The following is a 13,058-nucleotide window of genomic DNA, read 5'->3' as shown; positions in this document are numbered from 1 at the left end:
CATTGCAGGAAGGGATCAGAATAAAGACTGAAGACTGGGTGGCGAAGGAGTTCAGACCAATAAAAGTTGTTAATTGGATATATGTTAAGAGGAGAGGTGAGAATTAATTTTGACTCTGTGAAAGGAGACAAGGAAAAGGGAAGAGAGAGAGTGCTGGGGGAATGGTGACAGGGGGAAGTAGAGTGGTGGGGGGTGGGGAGGAGGTTACAGAAACCGGAGAAGTTGATGTTAATACCAATAGTTTAACCCAGACAAGTGTGAGATCATACATTTTGGAAGATCAAATGCAACTACACCATAAATAGCTGGATCCTTGGGAGCATTGATGCACAAAAGACCCTTGGTGTGCAAGACTGAAGCTCCCTTAAAGTGGCAACACACGTGCATAAGGTATAAGAAGGTCCACAGCAGGCTTGCATTCCTCAGCAGTGAAGCTGTGTATAAATGTTCACAAATTGTGCAGCGATATAAAACTTTGGTTTGGCCATACTTGGTTTATAATGTGCAGATCTGGTTGTCATACAAGGCTGTTAAGGTTTTGGAGAAGGTACAGAAGAAGTTTGTCAGCCCAAATTGGCTATGGGGAGATATGAGACAAAACTATAATATTTTCTCTCGAGCATCAGTGATTGAACAGCAATTTAATAAAAATACTGTATATACTTTTGTAATTGTTGATCCCATGTAAAAGCCAATCTCCCTCATTTTTGGCCTAAAAAGGCAGGATTTTTACATAAAAGAGTAGTAGGTGCTCAGAGCCAGCTGGCAGGGAAGGAAGAAAGCACATTTAAGAGGCACTCAGATGGTCACATCTACAGGCAGGAAGTAGACGAATATTGACTACATGCAGGCAAATGGGATTAGATTAGATTGGCATCAAGGTTGGAGCACACGTGGTGAGTTGAAGGGCCTGTTCTAGTGCTGGACTGTTTTAATGTTCCAAAGAAAGTAAACTTTCATATTGACTTCCATTCCAAAACCTTAAAGTGGCACCTCAGGCATTTTGGGACGTGCAAAGATAATGTTGTTAATGTTCTTTTCAAGAAGATAACTATAAAGTAATCTCATGATAAATATTAAGGCATTAAAGATGTCGAGCTCAAGTATCTGAATAGATTGCAAATTTGCTTAAAAGTAATGAGAGATGGTAAGGGTAAAAGATAATTATTCTGATTGGGAACATTTATAAGATAGTGATCCACAAAGATCTATACCAACAGTACAGATGTTCATGATCTAGTTTAATGGTTTGGATATAGGAAGAACACTCTACAAACATTTATAGATGAAGCCAACTCTTAGAAATAATATACTACAATGAAAGGGAATTTGGGGAAAAATGTAAAGCTGACACAATTTGATCAGTGAAGCAGAACATCTTTGAAAACAAACTGAATATGGTAGAAAACTAGGATTACAGACTTCAGAGCATTTCTGTGAGATTAGGGCTGTGGCTGGAGGTGTGGAACCAGCAAGAGGAAGAAAACTGCTTGATCTTATTCTTCCCAATCTCCTGTTGCATGTGCATCCATCCATGACAGTATCTGCAGACCTGATACATCTGGCCATGAATGCTGGTGGGCAATTAAACAACTTATTGGAGGAATGGCTCCATAAATATCTCCATTCTCAACAATGGGGAAGCCTAGCACATCCATGCAAAAGTGAAAGCTGAAATGCTTTGCAAAAATCATCATCCAGAAGTGCTGAGTGGATGATCCATCTCTCCTCCAGCAATCAGTGTGATGGATGCCAGTCTTCAGCCTGTTTGATTCATTTCTTGAAATATCAAGAAATGGCTAAAAGCTTGGGATACTGGAAAGGACATCACCCTTGACAACTTTCTTATAATGGCATTGAAGTTATGCTCCAGAAATTTCCATGCCTTTGGCTAAGCTGTTCCAGTGCAGCTACATTACTGTAATCTCAGTGGAAAATTGTCCAAGTAGCTAGCAGGAGCTAGGAATCCTGCGCTAGTCACTCTCCCCTTGGGTCTCTAAAGCCTGTCAGAAGTGTGATGGAATACTGTTCACTTGCCTGGATACAGTGGGTGCAGCTTCAACAGCACTCATAAAGTTTACATGATATAACAGTTGCTTGATAGCACCCCATCCACATTCATTCACTCCAGCACAATGCTCAGAAGCAGCACTTTTTACCTTCAACGGGATGCACCAAGATCCATGATCTCTACCAGGTAGAAGGACAATGGCATCAAAAGCATGTGAAGAACCCCATCTGAAGTTGCCCTCTGAGCCACACACCTTTCTGACTTGGAAATATTTTGCTGCTGCTTCACCATCATTGGGCCAAAATCCTGAAACTCCTTCCCTACATCTTAATGTCTGCAGTGGTTTAAGAAGGCATTTTCTCAGGGGCATTGAGGAATGGAAAATTAAATTGTGGCTCAGCAAGCAAAACCCAGGACCTCAATGATAAATTCAAGTTTATGATGATAATTATCTTCACTCATTCTAATGTTTGGTTTTGCTTCTGGTGATATAAATGTTGGCATAGGTTGATGTTACCTTAATCTAAATTTATGCCTTTATCTCCATATTTACCATACTGATCATTGTTTGACCCTTTTAAAATACCTTAAGCACAATGCGCACAACTATATTCGTATTTTGGGTGGCACAGTTAGTGTAGCAGTTAGCTCAATGCTTTTTCAGTGCTAGCGACTTAGGTTCGAATCCCACTCTGTCTTAAGGAATTTCCTCTAGGTACTCCAGCTTCCTCCCACCATTCAAAATGTACTAGGGTTGTAGGTCAATTGGCGGCACAGGCTTGAGTTACTATATGTCTAAATTTATAAATTTATGTCGAGGAATACGTCTTTGTACATTTGATTGGCAAACTACAATGCTGATACTTCATAGAATTCAGAAATTTATGGTGGTAAACAAAGGAAGCTTCCAAGTTTAGTAGTTCATTAGCACTGATTATGAAGATAGAATTGGCTGCAGGCTCCAGGATAGGCTATCATACTGCTAATAGCCACAAATGCAGGGTAAAAAAAACATGTAAACAATGAGAGGGTATTGTATTACTTAGCCAATCTAGCTTGTTTAGTTAATGCACATTTAAGCAGGAACATGATTATTATTTCCAGTTAGTTTACAGAATCTGTAATTGGTGATAGTTTACACCAAGTGTTTATTTTTGAGTTAAGTACACACATAATAAAAAAAATATACAAGTCTGCTGTCAAAAAATATTGAGTTCCTGTACCTATTTTTCAGTCTGCAGAGGTATGTACACTCTCTTTAGACAAAAGAAATCGATGAGGTAGAAAGCTTTTTGGCTGTTCAGCTATTCCGAGCTATCACTCATTACCCGATCAAGGCCAAAGCTGTAATCGAGCAGTAAATTATATTTTTTGTGAATGATGAGTGAATCTCATTCTTTTTAATATTTTAAAGATAACTTTAGATTTTAAAGGCAAAAGATACTTTTGTTTAGTGCCTTTTAATTCTTTGATTTCCACAAGATCAATTTCTGGCAATGTTCTGTAAGTTTAAAAAAAAATCAAAAATAGACTTTGTTCACAACAGGTTATTTACAAAAGGAAAACCATTCAGCCTCTTCCCATTCTTAGTTTTTTATTCATACATTTCCATCTCTGTACATTGTTACATTAATTTCTATTTACACCATTGCCGCCACCATGGTAACGTCATTATGCCCCGCCTCTGTTGTTTTATTGGCTTGCCCTCAGTCTCAGTCCCTCCAGCCTGCTGTAGCAAGGCAACCTTTTAATCACTGAGGTGAAGAAGGTGGTTGGGGCACGTCCCCTCTTGATGAATTTAAAGTACCGTAGTGCCTGCTCCAGCTGATCAATGTGTACACCTTGCCCATGTGAAAGTGGCTGGTCATTCTGGCTGGGGTCTTCAACTGCAACATCAATGCAACTGACAGCAAACTGAACAGTTCCTCCAGATTCCTGATGAAGATCATAAAGAACTCACAGCTCTGCAACACCTTCAGCAAACCTGCAAGTAGAGCTCAGCCACAGCCCAACAAGTTGAGATCGGAGGGCTCAATCCAGTCAAAGACTTCATCTTCGTGTTGAAGGCCATCAGTGATCAGATTGAAGATGAGATGCTGTGTTCCTGAAACCTGCTTTGGGCTAGTCTGGGAATATATAGGCAGGTACATCAGTGTGGAGGTGGGATGAGCAATTGAAGTGACAGGCATTCCATCCAGGTATTCCCTATCAGATTGAAAGGGGTTAAAATCAGGTAAGGAAATTAAGTGCCTGGATGTGAACTTTTCAATGTGAATGTAGGGATCCAAAGAGAAAGATTGCATTATCTTACTCTGACTTCCTACAGTGAAACTATCCAGACACCACACACCTGACTATTGGCTGATGATCATGACCCACAGGATTTTCTAGAGACATTATTATCTCTTTCTCATCTAGAATTAAAGCTGGGTCTGTATCATCCTGATAAGATTTTGATTCATGTTCTAAATACACTATTACTTTTTATCTCTTCAATTCCTGAAGGAAAATTTTGACGAGGTAGGGATTTTTGATGGAGGAGTGGGAATAATTGAGAGTCATACAATTAACCTATCTTCATTAACTGTAGTGACACCCAATCACGCACTTTGCATCGAAAATGAAACCCTTCTATGGTCTCTACTTACTACTACGTCTACTTCAGGCTGATGTCAGCTCCTACCTTTCCTTACATCTCTCAGTCATTCAACTCATGACCTCATTCTTGAAGTTGCTCAGCTATCAAAGGCATTGCTTTTAATACTACTCCCCAAATGCCCTTTTCATACCCTCTCATCAATCTTCGCTTTATTATTTTATTTCCTTAAAGTCTATAATTTTGTTTTCATTCACCTCTCTGAACTATCACTAAAGATCAGCACCTTTTTTTTGGTTGCTTTTCTTTCTGTGATTAGATATTTTTGATTTCAATTTTTTTCTTGCTTTTTCAAGTAGTTACAATGCCAAAACAGATCATTCAACTTAAAGACCCATGAATGGTTTATTTCAGCCACACATTTATCAAAACATCCTCAGATTCAGATTTCAGAGTACATACATAACATCGCATGAAACCCTGAGATTCTATTTCCTGGGTGGGGGAGTAGGGGGTGGGGGTGAGGGAGAATTACCACTTACTGGCAGCGCAAAAAAACTGTAAAGAATGAACTCGTGTAAACAAACTGCAATGCAGAGAGGAAAAAAAATGAATAAAATGCATCATTGATTATCTCTTTCACTTTTTTTTTACCATTTTAAATCTGTTCAGACTCATCAATTCACTGTTCCTTGTGCGAGAAAGTTAGATATTCTAACCAGCCTTTGAAAATAGAATTTAAAATCATGGATGTGTTTGAACAAGCCCTTGATTGTGTTCATGCTGTTCTTGACATTGCAAGATGGAATATACTTCCACGAGTTGTACTGACCTGCCCAGTTGGATCTCATGGCATTTTCATTGTATGCTTGAATGAATAGATTACATGGAACTGATTATTTTTCTTCATTCACAGTTTGTAGTTCAAGATTTTGAATAGAATAAGATGGATAACATGCAGACCATAGGTAAAAATGATATTGAACGCTGCACCTCGTTCATAAAATTGACCAGAAAACCATAAGCAGATTATGGAGAAATTGCACAAACCTCATGGTGGAGAATTGATGGAGATTTTCACTGTTACAGAAATAATATCTATTATGAATACCTGATCAATATGGAACTGGACTTTATCTAAAAAGTACAAATGATACAAGTAGGGAGAGAGTGATGTAGTGAGCTATTACACTTTTCTTTCCATTCTAGGACTTTGGACTGAATCCAGCCCACAATGGTAGAATGGAAGTTTGTTTCCAGAAGGAACTGATTCTCTGATGCTGAAGGTAAGATGGTTTATAAGGGAAGGAATAAAAGAATTGGATTAGATTAAAGAGGAAAACAATTTCATCATGTAACACCAGAACGTTGAACATGTTGTAAAACAATGATTCATCTTTGGTTTCCTTGGCAAAGAAAGGACCTTTACAAGGTCCTTCTACGATTAACTTTAAAGATTGTGACTTGAATTATTTTCTTTTAACTCAGATTTATAAGATGAATCAGGGGACTAAACATTAAACAGACTTTAGAAGATCAGTATTAGAATCTCTTCTGTTAACCAGTGTTGTTAATTTTGAAGTTAAATGGTCTGTGTTGAGGTACAATTGGTACAAATAATTATGCAGGATATTTATTCAATGACACAGCCATAAATTTTCAGTGCATTCATGATGCCAATTAGTTTAGAAATAGATTGTCATGTTTAATGACCTGGTAAAATAAAGACTGCTGTTGTGTGGAACATAGGTTTTCTGGTTATGAATTAGTTTAATTAAATTGCCAAGTTATTTGCAAAATTTGGAGTCAAGCTGTTAAAAATTACTCTTTTCAACATGCATGGTGCTGCATTTGTAATTCTGAAAATTAATTCATAAATTAATTTTCTGAGGATAATTTATAACTCAGTGCACATTGTAAAATTGTTACTCATCCAACTCAGTTTGAAGCAACAAAATACTGATACTTATAAGTAGAATTGGCAATTGAGCATCAGTTGAAGTACTAATGCCAGGAATAATTTTGATACTGGCTCCTATATATTAACAATACATGGTGAATGAAATATTACATGCTCCTTTAAAAAAAAAATCAAGTAATGTTCCAAATTTAAACTCTGGTGTAAAGGGTAACTCTTTAGTTAATTTAGTTCCTTGCCCTATGCCAGATTCTTCAATGTTTCATTCTCCATTTTTCTATTGCATTGGTCCTGTGACTTCAAGTTGCCCATATTTTACAGAGAGTGAATGACATCCAGTGTTCACTGGTATTATAATGAAATAACATGGAACAATTTTTTTTCCTGAAAGATTTGCATCCTGAGAAAAAAATAGAATTATGTTATAGAACTTTAAGATGAACACAAATATAATTTCAGATCTTCTGCATCACAAAGTTGGAGAAACATTAAATTAACTTTTATTGAATTAAACAATGATGCTGAGCCAAGCTCTCAGGTTGATGGCACGTGTTGCACGACAAATATGCAGAGCCCAGGGTTTGTTTTATTCATCAATTTTACAGCTGAAGTAGAGCTCATAGGCTTTCTTAATAAGTGGTTATGCTACATCATTAAGGCTTAAGCATATGCTCGCCACAAATATTACAGAATGTATCACAGCTGTTGCAACATTGACGAGACATTTCTGCTGCATTGAAATTCCTGAAGATAATAAATGCTATTGTTATGTACTCTCACTATGCTATTGCCTGAAGAACATATGCAGCAAATGTGTTCAATCTATAATCATTGTAATGCACAGCATCTGTATATGTGAGCTGCTTTTATAGCCTGACTGCATCTATCCTGACTAAGCATGCTGAGGTCTAAGACAACTTTTGCATAGCACTTGCACTGAGTGCATGCTCAAGCATGATTGGGCTGACCAAAAGAGTTTGCTTTGAGGACAATGTACTGGTAGATGTAAAATATGACAGGAAATTACAAAAATAGGCTATATCTAAAACACTGTTTATAGTAGAAAACATTTTTAAGGTGACTTTTGTGATCAGCAGACCAAAATCCATAAAATGCACCCAAAAGTATTCAGGAAGCAAAATCTTCATTGTCCAGTGTAATTAACTGGTGTTTTTCAAACCTAGTTACCAGTTGTGAAAGTAACAGTTCTGAATTACTGATATTAGTATGTGTCATGCTTTTACATTGGGTCTGGTGAATGTTTAACTAGTTGAATTGCAGTTTTTGAGGTTATTTGGCATTGACTTGTTTGGCTGAAGGACCTATTTCCATACTTTAGCTCTCTGTGATTACATAACTCTGTGGCCACTGGAGACGCAGTGAACATGACAAATTAATCACACGAGACATTTCTAGAGTGAATCAAATGGATTTACTCTTCTTAACCCTCACAACCTTTTAAAAGCCAGAATCACGTGCTCAACATGCGCTGATGTCATCACATGGGTGGTTCAATGCCTTTCGGGAGTTGTAGAGCCACCATAGCACCGCTTCAACTCTAAGTTAAATGGGATTGTCTGCAATGGGAAATTATCAACAGCGTCAGTGACATATCTTGATATTGATTGCAGACAAATGTTGAAACCTGACATAAATCTGAAATGTATCTTTTGATGGTGAGAGAGGAAATCATTGGGCTTGGACAGTGTGTGGAAATGTCAGGAGTTACCTGCATACTCGCTGCGGTGCCACCCATGTATTTCCTGCGGCATCATCCATCTACTCCCAGTGAGATCACCCATCTACCTGTGGGATCACCCAGGTACTCCCTGCAGAGTCACCTGTGTACCCACTGCAGAATTGCCCACCTACCTGCGGGGTCACCTGCATACTCTTTGTGGGGTTACCCATGTACTCCCTGTGGTGTCACCCTCCTAATCCCTGCAAGATCATCTGCTTGCTCCTTGCGGAGTTACCTATGTACTGATGGCAGATTTACTCACATATTCCTTGCAGAGATTACGAGGGGAGAATGAAATTGTGGCATTTCCCAGCATTTGTACTTGAAATCATCCTCCATAACTCATATCAGCTTAGAACTATGGGAAGCAATAGCATCTCTCTTCATTTGCTGTAAATTGTAATTGCAAAGGAGGAAAAACCCAACACCCAACCCCAACCAACCAATTTTCCCCTGCAACCGCTGCAACCGTGTCTGCCTGTCCCGCATCGGACTTGTCAGCCACAAACGAGCCTGCAGCTGACGTGGACTTTTTACTCCCTCCATAAATCTTCGTCCGCGAAGCCAAGCCAAAGAAAAAGAAAAAAAATTATTGTAATGTTCTGTGTCTGGCAACTTAAAATGCCTGGTTTAGCCAGCTATCAAATTCTTCAGATATTTTGTGGGTAAAGCTTGATCTGCTCCACCCCCTTATCTGCATCACCTGCTTCCTCTCTGTGTTCATCTTTTTCAACCATACCAAGTGTGAAATTCAATGATACTTCTACAATGCAGAAATCATAGCAGAACAATTGATACCAAAAACAAAAAAGTCAATTTCCATCTATAATGAGAAATATTTGGTGTATATCTCAATGTATGTTCCAATTGATAAAATTGTTTGGCCCGGTTGCAAAAAGGATTATCCGTGCAATTATCTGCTTAGCAGTCGACCTTTGATATGAAATACTGCATGGAAGTTGGAAAGGCACAAGAGGGAGAAAGATTTGGAAGGTTATGTAATGAGATAAAGTAGAGTGAGAAAGGACTTGAGTGGGTGGAACATAAAACAATGGGAGAAATTAATGCGGCCAACTGGCCTTTTTTGATGTGTGAATTCAACCTAATTTTATTTTGCCTGATCAGAGTAATAAACAGAGGCCACCCAGGAACTAGAAAATGGTCCAAATATATTGTTTGTGAGACAAACAAGGGCAGATGAAATATTGTCCAAGCAGATGTTGGTTGTTACATGTAAGAGGAAAGCATGGCCAACATGGCAGGTGATGAATGGCCAAGCACTAGGCTAAAAGGGACCTCAAGCTCTTAATTAACAGCATATCCAGTCAATGAAGAAGTGTAATCAACAAAACCAAATATTTCACTACATAACTAAGCTATGTAGCAATTTGGAGGAAGCAATGGTCAAGCTGAAGAGTGCTTTAGTCAAATCATATGTTGAGTGTTCTGCAACATTTATTGCTGGAAGCAGTGCAGAGGAAAGCAACAAGGCTGAATCCTATATGAATGTCTGAGCTATTAGAATAGCTCAAGCCATCAGGAGAGGAGCTCTGCCAGTATCTTAAAGCTAAGTTTATATTACTCAAGTGTTCTGGTTTTCTGCAACATTTACAAATTGAGTTAATGGTTCTAAGCCACAGTACTCATTTCTTTTCCTTTTAAAATGTTTTCATTGGTGTTTTACAATATAAACAATTGAACAATAAAAATTATACAATGTGCTACAAGATTTTAAAAAAATTGAAACATTATACAGTATTGCCATAATAAAAAAAATCCAGAGTGCAGAGTGCAATCATAATAATGAAATAAGATTTAACATCAAAGAAAGGTTTGCAATTCTCTTCTCTTCTTCTATAATAATTTTATCAATGCTTACATTATTCACAGTTGAACAAAACAGTTTATCAAAATCAAAGAAAGGAAAAAAATGAAACCCAAACAAAAGAGAAAAAAAATAACAAAATAAATCAAAACCTTGACCACTAAACAAGGTTTTTAAAAAAAGATACATGGGAATTGAGTGACACCAACCCGGAACCAGACAGCACAGCACCAAAGCATCTGAAAACCCTAATTCTTTAGGTTATGATAATAGTTAATATTTGGATCTTTAATAGCATATCTAATTTTTTCTAGACTTAGATAAGATATAACCATTGTGTATGTGTAGGTCATTGGCCCGTTTCCAATTAAATTGTGCACATAATGAATCAATTAGGAAAGTTTAAAACTGTGGTTTTCAAACCTTTACTGACCACCCACATACCACCTTAAGCAATCCCTTACTAATCACAGAGCACCTATGGCATAGGGAATACTTAGTGGTATGTGAATGGAAAGAAAAAGGTTGAGAACCACTGGTATAGGTGGGATATTGTCTTGAATTGTCATTGAATCAAAATTGCATGTTTGGCAATCAATAAAGTAAAAAAATAAAGTTCGATTTTGAGGGAGTCAGTAAAACATCATCTTGAAATGATCCGAATAAAGCAATTAAAGGGCAAGGTTCTAATTTGAACTTAAGAATCACCAATAAAGTTTGAAAGATGACTTTCCAAAATTTTTCAAGACTAGGGCAAGTCCAGAACATATGAATCAATGAAGCATATTGGGCATTTTAATTTTATTAAAATTAGTATTTTCCCTAAATGTTTGCATCTCTTTTAATCAATAACAATTTTTATCCACAAATCCTTTTCTGGTTTACGCGATTTACGTATATCTTCCTACATATGGCAAGGAAAACACTCTTGCTAAAATAAAGCTCATCTTCAAAAAAACTAAAATGAATGGTGGATTGGCATTTCCTAATTTTATTTCAAACAAATAAATTTTGCTTCAAATACAGAATTCTTTGAACTGATGACCACATTCACTGATAAAGCATGTTTCTCATCATTTCATTAAATAGTTGTCTCACTCATTTGTTGTTTTGATTTGTTGAGCACTGTCCATGTAAAACCAAAGAAGTCTTTAACTGGTGCCTTGGATGAGCTCCTTGTTAGTGTAGTGATTAGCACAACACATTTACACCTTTACAGTGCCAGCAATCAGGATTGGGGTTCGAATCCGGCGTAAGGAGTTTGTACATTCTCCCTATGTCTGTGTGGGTTTTCCCCGGGACTCTAGTCTTCTCCCATCATTCAAAATGTACTGGGGTGTAGGTTAATTGAGTGTAAATTGGGCAGCATGGACTTGTGGGCTGAAATGGCCTGTTACTATGCTGTATGTCTAAATTTTTAAAAATTTAAAATTTAATCCAATCTTTATTGTCTTTGCAGTCATTGTTGAAACCAACAAGATTAAAATAATGGAATAAAAATTATTCCAATGGCAGGCATTGTGGGATAGAAGGTTGTTAGGAGTGTTTATTGGATGGGGATGGGGAAGGTCAAAAGATTCCCATGGATAGATTGGAATCATCTTCTTCTGTCTATCCATCCCTTAAGATGATGATGGTTCCTTTCAGTCAAATTGTGGGATTTGATAAGAAAGGAACAGCGTGTGCTTGAATGGATTGAGGTGAGTAGTGGGTTGCACGGGTCCAGGCCTCTCAAAATCCCCTCCTGGATCCAGCAGCATGGTCAAGCCAAGTCAAGTCACCTTTATTTATCGTTTATACTATGTTTGCACAGTAAAGAGGAGATGGTATTTCCCCAGGACCACGGAGCATATTTACATGAATAGAAGTTAGAATAGAAGTTAAACACATTAAAATATTAAAATGTATGTAGTTAAGGTCCACAGTACACTATCCACATATGTTCTGAGAATTCAGGAGCCTGATAGCTTGGCAGGGGTGGGGGGGGGGGGGGGCGAAACTGTTGTCCAATTTGGACGTTAAGGCACAAGTGCTATGGTACCTCCTTCCAGATGGTAGAACAGTTTACATGCTGGGCGTCTGGAGTCCTTCACAAAGTTTATTGCCTTTCACCTGCATCGAGTGGTCCCCAATGATCTTTTCTACTGATTTCACTATCCTCTGCAGGGCCTTGCAGTCCGAGGTGGTACAGCTATCAAACCAGGTGGTGGATGCTCTCAATACATCCTCTATAGAATGTAATGAGGATGGAGGGTGGGAGATGAACTTTCCTCTGTTTTTGCAGGAAGTAGAGATGCTGCTGGGTTTTCTTGGCTATGGAGATGGTGTTAAAGGACTAGGTGAAATTCTCTGCCAAGTGCCCTCTTGATGACTTCAACGGTCGAGGCATCAATGGTCAGCCTGATCCCCCAGGTCCTCCTGAAGTCAACAACCATCTCTTTTGTTTTATTAATGTTCAGATTTCAGATACAGGTTGTTGGCTCTGCACCAGTCCATTAGCGACTGCACCTCATCTCTATACGCTGACTCCTCATTCACACTAATAAGACCCATCACAGTCATATTGTCAGTGAACTTGATGATGTGGTTTGAGCTGTGTTTTGCTGCACAGTCAAAGGTTAGCAGTGTGAACAGCAGTGGGCTAAACATGCAGCCCTTGGGTATTCCGTGCTCAGTGTGATGGTCTTGGAAGTGCTGTTACCGATCTGTTACTGCTTGAGGTCTTCCCAACAGGAAGTCAAGAATCTAATTGCAGAGGGAGGTGTTTAGACCCAGCAGGGTCAACTTCCCTATCAAGTACTGAGGTATGATTGTGTTGAATGCTGAATGAAGGAATGAACAGCATTGAACATTTGAGTCCTTATTTTCCAGGTGAGTGATGGTTCGATGGAGGGTTGTGGCAATGGCATCATTCATTGAGCGGTTGGATCTGTTTGCAAACTGCAGTGGGGGGGGAGTTCCAGTGAG

The 13,058-nt window shown here is 38.3% G+C and overlaps 1 protein-coding gene across 3 annotated transcripts in view; it reads left to right on the top strand.

Annotated features, from left to right (window-relative positions):
* sgcd (sarcoglycan, delta (dystrophin-associated glycoprotein)) overlaps nt 1-13,058 on the top strand; it is a 510,268-nt gene that overhangs the window by 262,089 nt on the left and 235,121 nt on the right. For 2 of the 3 annotated variants that reach the window (XM_069898187.1, XM_069898188.1), the window contains one exon: nt 5,817-5,893. In XM_069898187.1, coding sequence (XP_069754288.1) covers nt 5,885-5,893 — 9 coding nt within the window. In that variant the 5' untranslated portion in view covers nt 5,817-5,884. Of the gene's footprint in view, nt 1-3,740; nt 4,245-5,816; nt 5,894-13,058 lie in introns of those variants that run through there. The other variant, XM_069898190.1, reaches the window with a different exon arrangement.

Source organism: Narcine bancroftii, chromosome 9 (genome assembly GCF_036971445.1).
Source record: "Narcine bancroftii isolate sNarBan1 chromosome 9, sNarBan1.hap1, whole genome shotgun sequence".
Taxonomy (NCBI): Eukaryota; Metazoa; Chordata; class Chondrichthyes; order Torpediniformes; family Narcinidae; genus Narcine; species Narcine bancroftii.
Note: the sequence above shows the minus strand (reverse complement) of the source record. Positions and strands in the feature narration are given on the sequence as shown.